Source organism: Hyla sarda, chromosome 1, assembly GCF_029499605.1.
Source record: "Hyla sarda isolate aHylSar1 chromosome 1, aHylSar1.hap1, whole genome shotgun sequence".
In the NCBI taxonomy this organism is placed as follows: domain Eukaryota; kingdom Metazoa; phylum Chordata; class Amphibia; order Anura; family Hylidae; genus Hyla; species Hyla sarda.
In genome coordinates, this window is record NC_079189.1 from 93,685,155 (window position 1) to 93,696,843 (window position 11,689).

General features: G+C 44.7%; 1 protein-coding gene across 4 annotated transcripts in view; it reads right to left on the reverse strand.

Annotated features, from left to right (window-relative positions):
- Positions 1 to 11,689, reverse strand: part of SCFD2 (sec1 family domain containing 2) — a 555,742-nt gene extending 544,053 nt beyond the window's left edge. For 3 of the 4 annotated variants that reach the window (XR_008888884.1, XR_008888883.1, XM_056558019.1), the window contains exons 1-2: positions 10,801 to 11,689; positions 5,711 to 5,879 (exon numbers count right to left, since the gene is read on the reverse strand). Coding sequence is in view for 2 of the 4 variants with exons in the window: in XM_056558019.1 (XP_056413994.1) it covers positions 5,711 to 5,879; positions 10,801 to 11,587 (956 nt within the window). In the remaining 2 variants the exon portion in view is untranslated. The remainder of the gene's footprint in view (positions 1 to 5,710; positions 5,880 to 10,800) is intronic. The other variant, XM_056558002.1, reaches the window with a different exon arrangement.

The following is an 11,689-nucleotide window of genomic DNA, read 5'->3' on the forward strand; positions in this document are numbered from 1 at the left end:
CTTCCATGAAGACCATATTTGTACAAGTATCCCTTTATAGTGGAATAGTGTACCACAACTCCAGTGTCTGCCAGATCTTTCTGGAGGGATTGTACAGTCAAACGTGGGTTTTGAATAGTTTTTCTCACAATCCTGCGAGCTATTCTGTCTGATATTTTTCTGTCAGATCTTGCTTTAACCTCCACTGTTCCTGACGACTGCCATTTCTCAATTACATTCCGAACAGAGGATATCGACATCTGAAAACCTTTTGCTATCTTCTTATAGCCTTCTCCAGCTTTGTGAGCGTCAACTATTTTCAGTTTCAGATTTCTAGACAACTGCTTAGAAGAACCGATGGTGCTGATTGTTGGGGCAAGGTCAGATGAGTCTGGGCATTTAAAACCTTTGAGATTGACATCACCTGATCTTCCCAGATGATGATTGAGAACAATCTATGACACTGGCAGGTCTCAGCTTTGCAAAGGGGGCAGTGCATATTATAAATTCTGCAGGGTGCCCAAACTTTTACAGATGTAATTTTTTGGTTTTCTGTTATTTTGAAAGTGTAAATGATGGAAATAAAATCTAACTTTTGTTGACATATTATAAGAATGTCTAATCTGTAATTTGATGCTTTTTGAAGATTTTCCATCTTTCCTTGGTTTCTTTATGCACATTAATATAAATTTTTACCTGGGGTGCCCAAACTTTTGATCCCCACTGTATGCAGTGGACAGATGTATAACATGTGAATTACAAAAGTGCTAAACTCACTACAAGCACGATAGATAACCATAAAACTGTGGTACCTGAGTACCCCCTTTAAGGAGAAAATTGGAGTCCCTAAGGGGGTAAATTGAGTTGTTTTCCTGAGTGGGCTTACCTAAAGAGGTTCTGACTGACCAAGGCATCCCATTTATGTCAAAAGTCATGAGGGAACTCCGTAAGCTACTACAGATCAAGCAGTTACGGATGACCATTTTTCACCCGCAAATGGACGGCCTGGTAGAGAGGTTTAATCAAACCTTAAAAAACATGTTAAAGCGGGTGGAGTCTAAGGATGGGAGGGATTGGGATTTTCTGCTGCCCTATCTCATGTTCGCAGTGTGAGAGGTGCCCCAGGACTCTACTGGGTTTTTGCCCTTTGAACTGCTATACCGCCGACATCCGCGTAGTCTGTTGGATGTAGCCAAAGAGACGTGGGAACAACAACCCACACCGCACAAAAGTGTGATTGAGTATGTCACTCAGATGCAAGAGTGAATGAAAACAGTGTTGCCACTGGTTAGGGAACATATGGAGGCAGCCCAGCAAGCCCAGAGTAGGGTCTATAATTGCCAGGCTCGGGTTCCGAATTTTAACCCGGGAGATCGGGTTTTTGTTCTGGTGCCAATGATAGACAGTAAGTTCCTGGATAGGTGGCAGGGTCCCTACGAAGCGCTCAAAAAAGTTGGGGAGGTCAACAAGGTACACCATCCCAGGCAGAGAAAGTCGGAGCAGGTGTACCATGTAAACTTACTGAAACCATGGAAAGATAGGGAGACTAGTACGGATGACAGCCCCCGGCCAGGTTTAATGGGAGTAGAATTTCCAGTCCCTCAGTCTGATTCAAGAGAAGAAATTGCCACAGTAAAGATTGCTGACACGGATGTGTTCTTGAATCTCCCTGGACATACTTCTATCATCTGTCATGACATTGTCATTGAGCCTCAGGTCAAAATCCTGTTGAAACCATACCAGGTACCTGAGTTGCGGCGACAAGTCATCTCAGGAGAAGTGCGGCTGATGTTAAAGCTAGATGTCATCGAGGAATCAAAAAGTCAGTGGGCCAGTCCGATAGTCTTAATACCAAAGCCGGACGGGACGTTACGATTCTGTAACGACTTCCGCAAACTAAATGAAGTTTCCAAATTTGATGCGTATCCCATGCCCCGAGTAGATGAGCCCATTGAGAAGTTAGGCCAAGCTTGATATTTTTCTGTTTTGGACCTCACCAAAGGGTACTGGCTGGTACCTTTGACAGAGGCTGCCAGGGAGAAAATGGCCTTCATCACACCAGAGGGGCTGTTAGAGTACAAGGTATTACCCTTTGGTCTACGTTTTAAAGGCTAATCGACATTGTACTCTGTCCACATCGTCGGTACGCTTTGGCCTAGCTGTAACGATATCATCATCCACAGTACCGACTGGGAAAGTCACCTACCAAAAGTACAGGCTGTAGTGGACTCCCTTAGGAAGGCTGGCTTAACTGTTAACCCAAAAAAGTGTGGGATAGAGTTAGAATAGATCAAGTACCTGGTGTATGTAATTGGGCGCGGAATTATCAAACCTCAGGTACACAAAAGTTGAGGCAATTCGGAATTGGCCAAAAACTGTCACTAATCGGCAAGTAAAGTCATTCCTGCGAATGGTGGGATACTATATAAGGTTTGTCCCCCACTTTGCTACAGTGTCCACACCCTTGACAGGCCTTTTGAAAGGACGCAAGTCAGCGATGGCCCACTGGAATGAACAAGCAGAAAAGGCTTCCTCTGCTTTGAAGTCGGCCCTGTGTGGGTCCCCGACTTCAAAAGGGAGTTTATAGTACAGACTGATGCCTCCGAAGTAGGTCTCGGTGCTGTACTGTCTCTCGAAGTCAACAGGGAGGAGTATCCCCTTGTCATTCTCAGCCATAAGTTTACCCCAGTCAAGACCAGATATAGTATAGTGGAGAGAGAGTGCCTATCAAGTGGGCACTACAGTCTCTCTGCTATTATTTGTTAGGGAGAAACTTTCGACTGGTGACTGACTATTCCCTTTTCAAATGGATGAACCAGGCCAAAGACAGAAATTCCCGGGTCACCCGATGGTTTCTGTCTTTGCAAACTTTCAAGTTTTTGATAGAACACAGGGCAGGCCGGTTACTAGGAAACGCAGATGCCCTGTCCCGGTACACTATTTCATGTGTGTCCACCCCCTCAGGGTTAAACAAAGGGGGGGGGGTATGTAGCAAGGAACAAGGGGCCATCATTGATGGTCGGTATGTCACCGAGGTTCCTGGCCTTGGTGAGGTAAGAGCCAGTTTTTCTCAAGTGTCAGTGTTGCAGATTGCAGTCTGACACTTCAACTGTTTAGTATGGCTGTAAAGATAATCCGGGATGGCTTTTACTGGGAATAGTCAAAGTGCTGGGTGGGTGACTATTCCCCACATTCCAGGCCGGGTCTTGGCAGGCTTATAAAGCAGTCAGCACTGTCAGGGTTGTGTGTGATTGACCTCCATAACAAATATGTAGTGGGGGGGCTCAATCTATGTAATACATCATATGGGTGCTCTTCAAGTGTGCTAAAAACACTGTAATCCAAGAGAAGCAAACAGACCGCACACTATTTTAGAGAGCACACCAATAATTTTTAAGTATTCCATAATTTTATTAAGTGCAAAAAAGAGAAAGGCACACAAAAGTGATACAAGTACAAATAGTGGACAAAGCTCTAAAATCAATTAAAAAGGCTCATTTAGAGCCACAACACAGTCCTAGCAAGGGGCCATGAACCCCCTAAACTAGTAGGCCACCGTCCCAAAATGAGGAATTATTACAAATAACATGTCCCATCCGTGTCACAATGAGTTAGCACCACTATATGCAAGTAGGAAAGTATGATGTAATTATGCAATATAGCAAAATGAAGTCATAAATAGCAGCTAGATATATACATCAATGCATTACCCTGACCATACATGCATCCTACCAATATATACAACCTGTATGTTAAAATATGGAAGCGACCGGCATGGAAACGGTGCCACAGAGCCCCACGCGTTCCGTCGCTACAAGGTGACTTCCTCAGGGGTACTGTGTCACAAGCTAGTCCAGCCTAATATAGCACAGGTAATCAAAAAATCAAAGAGTAATACCTTGCAGATGCGGGGGGGATCACCTCCATAGTGTAACGCCATGATCCCGGCGTACACTTCCGGTAACAAGGTGCATGTAATCCAATGTGAGTCGCGGAACGCAGCACATGACCAGTGGAACGCACCATCGGCCATGATGCGCGTCATTCCGCTCGTTCCCAGGATACAGCACACCGTTGACTTCCATATGACAGTGAAGCTGTGGAGTCCTCTGAGCTGAGGGCTAAAGACTGCAAACCTGCGTGCAGGCCGACTGGAAGCCTGCCAGTGAACTTTTCTGTGGCTGAACATTTAGCCGGGTGTGAACCGACACCTAGGATTCCAGGTGAACTTTGTTTTGCTGTGTATGAACAAGCACCAAGACTTATGTTTTGCTGATTGTGAATAAAACACTGAAGTTTGATTTACAACCAGGTTCCTTGCCTCTATACTGTGTCCGCTAACCTGACTACCAGAGCAAATCCCCACAATGTATAAACACATTCTTTCTTCCATGTCAGAGGAGTAAATCACCTTACAAGCAATTCCCTGAAGAATCATTTAGAATCCTACTATTCAGCAACTTTAGACCATTTAGGCCAACGCTTAGTCTAGGGCGCCAGGCTATGTAGATGGCAGACCAGAGGGCCATTATTAAGCCCTTTCCCTGGCTGGCATGGCAACTCACATGTCCCCGTGTTTGCATCACAGGTATGCCTATGGGCTTACAGAGGGAACCTCCTCCCTTTATAAAGCCACTTTGATGCCATGGCCATTAATAAAATGCTTAAACTACTCTGTGGTCGTGCAAAAGGGGTGCCCTGTGATCGTTCGAGGCCGGACGAAGCGCATTCATTGCGTGAAACCGCCGGCAGTCGCCTCTGAGCGCCCCCATCGCTGTCTTGAAGTCCCTGCCGGAGGAGCGGCCCGAGATGGAAGCCGAGTGACCAGAACTTACACAGTGAGTGCAGGACGCCTGTCCTTTTCTATAGTATTCTCATTGCTGACTTCTGTTCAATTGTCCTAGCACCGCCGTGTATGGTCTCCTGCCTAAGTGAGTATATCCATCTCGGTGCCACTGTTTTGTTCTTTGGTTTGTATTTTACTCTAGTGAATCTGAACACTTGAAAATCAGAACGACTTTTACAAGATTACATGAATCGATGTACGATTTATTAGATTTGAGTTCAGCCAACTGTAAACTCACTCAATTCTAGTCATATGTTTTGCTGATCACTTTGTTATCCAATTAAAAAAATGTGCTTTTTGATACCATGATTTCCAAGAAAAATAAACTAAATCCACACATGGCCCCTATTCTGCCTTCACTGTGTGTACAAAGTATAGAATAAGAGACTTGTACATTACACAGAAAAGATTTTTCACTGCGGCCTTTGCCCTTCCCACTGCAGACATTTACATAAAATATACCCCAAAGAATCATGAGCTGTCAAATCCATGACAACCCAGATTATCAGATAAAACATAAAAGAGAAGCAGATTATATTTCTTAGGACCAGCGCAAAGGAGAACTGGTTCATTAGCTTTCAATCAAAGCCCAAATACTGCACAGACCATGAGGGGAATGTGCTTATATTGGTGCACCATGTCAGTATCTATCCCTTATCCAACATTTGTCACATTCATCAACAGCGCATCTGGTGTGTTCCACCATTTATTTAAGTAGAAATAGTAATGAAAAATGTTTCTTTTTAAAAGACAATAATAATAATAGAAATATAGAATGTGTCAGCAGATCTTAACCATTTGGCCCATCTTGTCTGCCCAATATAATAATATCGGGACACACAACTGTCAAATACATTGAAAAATGTGTTTGTTTTCTTTGCTTACTTAGGCTGTGCTAGGCATCCTGGGGCTATTATATCATCATTTTCACCATCAATTCGCAAGTCTGTGAGTTCATCCATGTTGACCATTACATCATTTTTCTGTCCAAGAATAGAAGGAAGAATAGAAAGGATCTTTTCTACCAGATTGTCACCATGATGTCCAACAGCTCCTGGAACAATAGAGTAAGAGAGTGAATCAGAACTTGAAGAGAAAAAAAATAATTAATTTTGTTTTATAGTTTTATCCTGTTCACATCAGAAGATTTTGCATCCGATTTCTTTGTCCATGGTAAATGTACATTACATTTTGGACGAACACTTAAAGGGCACATGTCATTTCACAGAAAAAAGAAAAGGTGTCTGGCATCTGTATTTGGCTCACAAATTCCTATGTTCTGCTGCTTACTCACTCTGACATCCACTGCTCAGGAAGGGGCATGTCCAGGGCAAGCACTGAGCCCACCCTCACTCACCATGCATTCACTGCCTCCCTGAGTCTGCTGTGCTGGGTCTCTTTATCCAATCACTGCAGGCTGCTCTATAACCTCCTTTTCTGTTTTCATTATGTAATCTGATAGGACAGGAGTGAGCATAGAGCAGTGCTAGTCCCACCCTCACTTACTGGACTTTGTCCCAGCCTGTCCTTAAGCTGGGACAAAGATGCTGCTGCAGCCAGACTTAAAATACTATGTATGGGGACCCAGTGTTTTTTTTTTTTTATGTATAAACCATGATTTTTACATAGAGAAGATACAATTTTATGAAGTACATTAGGAAAGCTAATGGTTTACTTTAGGCTGGCTTCACAATGCCACAGTATAGACAAACTGCAGCTCTCCAAATGTTGTCCCAGCACTGAGCAGTGCCAAATACCACCATGTTGTGCGCATAATAACCCCTACCAGCACCAAATACCTTCCCAATAACATCACACAACCCAATGCAGCCCATAATACCTGCCCAGGAATAGCAAATACAACACTGCAACACAAAATACCTCCCCAACAAAGCCAAACATCTCATTCTGCCACACAAAACACATCATAGAAGTGTAAAACACAACAGTGCAGCAAATCTGTCAGCTGTATTATACTCCACAATACCCCTTTGCCCCCTTGAAACACCAAACACCTCCCCCACTGGCAGCAGCATTGTCCAATTTCCCTACCCTCCTAGCAGCAACTTCCTCAATAATAGCATCAGTGTCCCCCTATACCCCTCTTCTTTGAATGAATGGTAAATTATTCATCATTCCACTCGCAGCAGCATCAGCATTCTTACCCACACCCCCTCTCTTGTGGAAGCATTTAAATTCTTTTCCAAACCACCCTCTCCCACGGACAGCAGTATTGCCCCACTTCCTTTACCTCCCCTACTGGCAGCAGCATTGTCCAACTTCACACACCTTCCTCACAAGCAGAAGTATATTTCCCTTCCTACTGACAGCAGTAATGTTCCCTTAAACAACACTTTTCCAAATGGAAACTACATTCTCTGTCTTCTCTCCTCTACTGGCAGCAGCATCAGCCTTATACTTAATTAATCCCTTTCTACTTCTCCTTTACTGGCAGTAACAGTCAACTCACCAACCTCTGCTATGGGCAGCAGCATTGCCCCTGTTCCCACCCCTCCCCGGAAGCAGTATTGTTCAACTTCCTCAAAGCACCTGTCCCCATTGGTGACAACACTTTTCCCATTTCCACTCCTCCAGACTAATGGCCCTTAAAAGATGCTAGGGGCAGAAGAAAGTATCACACTGTCCAGAATCTGGTCTTACTTTATCTGCAGTTTATATGGAGCTGCCAAACTCCTGCAGAACCAAATCCTGGGTGCAGAGACAAGAGAGATTGTATGCCTAGACAGTAGCATACACAATGGCCTTATATCTAACATGTCAGCTCGATTTCAAGTTTTGATTTGATTGAGTTTTAAAAGCAAGTTGGGGGTCATCTGATTTCTCTACACATATTCTAAAGGAACAGTGCTCTGTAGAATAGGACACCTCCTGACTTATGATCTCAATACTTAGATCCAGGTCCAATGAAACATTCAAATGTGGGCATGTTGACAACTACAAAAAACTAAAACAATAAACTAAAACAGGCCCTGTCAGATTTAAAATCTTTTTATATGTTGTACATCTTGGCGAAATATTAATGGGGTTATGGCCCATGGTGTGGGATAAAACAAAATAAACCATTACTTACCTCCAGCGCTCCCACTGGGCCTCTAGTGTCTCCCTTCAGTCCCTAACAGAGATCGTCTTCCTGAACTGCAGCGTGACTGTCAGGCCCGGGAAGCACCCATCCCAATATGACATACTGCAGCTCAGCGAATCGCTGGCTGAGCCGGGAAATTGCTGTCGCCAGTGATTTGCTGAGCTGCAGTATGACACGCTGGGCCTGTGTGCTTTTTGGGCCCAGCAAGTCAAGCTGAAGCTCAGGAAAATGATCGCACTGGGCTCCGTAGCAGGACACCGGAGGCACCACAAGAAGGCTGGAAGTACATGCTTAATTTGTTATATCCCACACAATGGGCATAGCTTTGATAAAAAAAAGATAAAAAAAACTCGCTGGATAACTCCTTTAACCCTTTTAATATACTTCATAAAAAATGCTTGTCTCCTTTTTATAAAAAAATCATGGCTTATAAATAATAGGGGTCCCCATACCACTTAGAAGATAATCCTGTGCGCCTTCACCATAATCTTTGTCCTAGCTGAAGCACATGCTGGGACAAAGTACAGTAAGTGAGGGTGGGACTTGCACACTTCTCTGTGCTCACTCCTGTTCTATCAGACTCCTGTCTGAAAACAGAGAGAAGGGGGGTTACAAAGCAACCTGCAGTGATTGGATGAAGAGACTCAGCACAGCGCAACAGACTAAAGGAGGAAGAGGAGTCATGCAGAATGAAGGCAAGAGTCTTACATGCCCCTGTATAACTGTTTTTGTGGCATATGACAGACTCTAAGTTTACAAAGTTACTGGAAAGAAAAAGACAAATCCAACACACAATATTAAATGCATTTATTCCATATAGTCTACAGTGAAAAAAAAAAGTGCATTACTATATAAAAGTGAACACCTGTACAAGGTTTTTATAATAGAGTTGTAAAATCTGGCATAAGTCACCCTCAGGTTATTATGGCATCAGTTTAAAAGGCATATCTTGTAAAAACCTATTTAAAAGCTCACAATGAACACGTTAAATGCAGGGACACCCGTCACTGTTTGACAGATCCTTCTTATTTTAAATTTATTAAATAGAATAGCCCATCCTATATTTCATCATTTTACAGCATACTTAAAGGGGTATTCTGGGATCTAAGCTTTTATCCCCTAACCAGGGAATACAATGTCTGATCGCAGGAGGCCCGCCGCTGGGACCCCCCGCGTTCTCTCTGCAGCACCCGCATTGTATGCGGGGCTGCATCTCCAGTGTTGGAAACTTCCGGGTTTCCAAGACTGGAGATGTGATGCCACGATCACGCCTCCCCCTCCTCCCTCATTACTGTGCCCTCATCTCTCCCTGTGTGTCAGAGTTAGAGATGAGCGAACTTACAGTGATTCGACTCGTCACAAACTTCGCAGCTCGGCGGTTGCTGACTTTAGCCTGCATAAATGAGTTCAGCTTTCAGGTGCTCCGGTGGTCTGGAAAAGGTGGATACAGTCCTAGAAGACTTTCCTAGGACTGTATCCGCCTTTTCCAGCCCACCGGAGCACCTGAAAGCTGAACTAATTTATGCAGGATAAAGTCAGCAACTGCCGAGCCGAGAAGTTTGTGACGAATCGAATCACTGTAAGTTCGCTCATCTCTAGTCAGTCATTACTGTCCCATCTTGCCAATGTGTCAGTTATCACTATCCTCTCCCCTCCCCGTGTCAGTTATTACTGTTCCCTCATCTCCACTGTGTGTCAGTTATAACTGTCCTCTCATTTCCCCAGTTTGTCAATCATAAGTGTCCTCACATCTTTAAAAAAAAAATTAAAAAAACAGTTTTACTTACCTCCTCCACCATTTCCACACTGATCCCCTATTCTGCCTCTGCAGTTCAGCAGCAGATATCTTCTTTCAGCACTCCGGTGTCACATGACTGGCACAGCCAATTTGTTGATTGGCTGTGGCAGTCCCTTGATGTCTGCTGCTCATGTAAAACTGGAGAGTCAACTAAAGGCAGAACAGGGGATCAGTGTAGGAACCGAGGGAATAACATTTTTTTTTTTTTTTTTTTTTTTTTTATACTGACACTTTTTTTATTGGAAAGGGCTGCCAGCTGCCAAAAGAAAAACTTGTATTTGTCATGCCCTGGGGTAAGGAATAGATAGTCTTACTCAAGGTCACTCACACTAACCACCTGTATATTCAGGTTAGTGGGGTTGCTCCCTCTGTCAGTTTTACTTATTAGATTTTCTGTCTTTTAAGTTTTATTCAACATTATATAACATTTTCAATGTGTTTTTCGCTTAACTTTTTTGTTTTATTCAGTCAGATTAGCGGACTTCTGAAAATGTATACGTAGCATCAATAAGTTATAATAGGCTCAAATTATATGGCACAAGTCGCTCTGAGACACTGTGAAAAAAAAATTCAGGCAGATCATAGTGTAAAAAAATAAATAAATTAAAAAAAAAACCCTCTCCCCTGTAAGATGTGCTTCTAAAGGAGAATATAGCACCTCATAAGGGGTAACAGAGGACCCTACTAGTACTTTTTACTCCCATTGGGCTTTTGTTGCTGCTCATGACATTCCAACACAACAAAATTATACCGATAATAGTGCAAATCAGAAGAAACATGCTAAAGTTCACTACACTGGGCATGTCTCTCTCACTATACATACTCCAAGTGCCTTTAGCAGTGTTTCCCAACAAGAGAGCCTCCAGCTGCTGTTGCAAAACTAAAACTTTCAGCATGCCGGGAGTTGTAGTTTTGCAACAGGTGGAGGCACTCTGGTTGGGGAACACTACCCTATAAACCCAATTCAGCATGATGTCACAACATTTCAGAGAGTGATGTCATCCATGAGTAGTTGGCCTGGGGGGCTTCAAGCTATGTCTCCGGCATATAAAGGTGGTAAGAAGGTCCTCATACCAGTAAGGTCCAGTGTCCTGTCTATGAAGACCAGTGATGCTTTGCTCTGGGCAGTCTTCCTGCGATTTTTGGCCTGGGGGTAGTTGGCCAGTTCTGCGGCAATGATCCTGCTGAGATACCCCACAGAGAAGCACTCTTCTCGCACTCCTATGCCCTCCATAATGTTATTCAGTCCAACTGCCAGGTTCTTGATACAAGCCTGCAGCTCCTGAGGAAACGATGGGAAGTCTACATCTGACAGCCCCGGAAACCGCTTCTTGTCCGGGCGGCTGCGGTTCAGGGCCTGGAGGTCTGGTCCTGGCAGGAGGGGGGAGAGGGAATGGAAGGCTGGGGCCAGGAGGAGGCAAGAGCTAATGGGGGCAAGAAGTATGGGGGCCCAGAGGACCTCAGCAGTGTAGCCCATGTTCCCCATCCACTCACACAGCTTCTCCTCCAGCTGCTCATAGACAGCCCTGCCCTCAGCCTCCCCTGGGCTTATGGCTGTCACCACTATGCAGTACTGGAAGGAGCTCTGGCTCACCACGTCCCTGATCACATCCAGCGTCCGGCCCCGCAATGGACTGCTCACCACGAACACAGCCTTGGGCTGGCTGGGGCTCCCGGACTCGAAGCTGGAGAACTCCTTAATGTTTACAGCTCCAGCAGCCAGGAAGAGCTCGAGCCCGCCGCACCAGTGCAGGACCTCCGCACACGGCTCGTCCATGAACACTACAGCCCGCCGAGACTTGGCCACAACCGGCTCCCATACTTTCTGAGAGAACGCTGTCAGCCCCGCTCCGCTAGCCATGGTGACAACACGCCGACTCCACACTGACAGCTGTGTGCTGATGACGTGTCACCACAACACCAGGGCGCGCACAATACACGTCATCGCCAAAAACGTCACGTG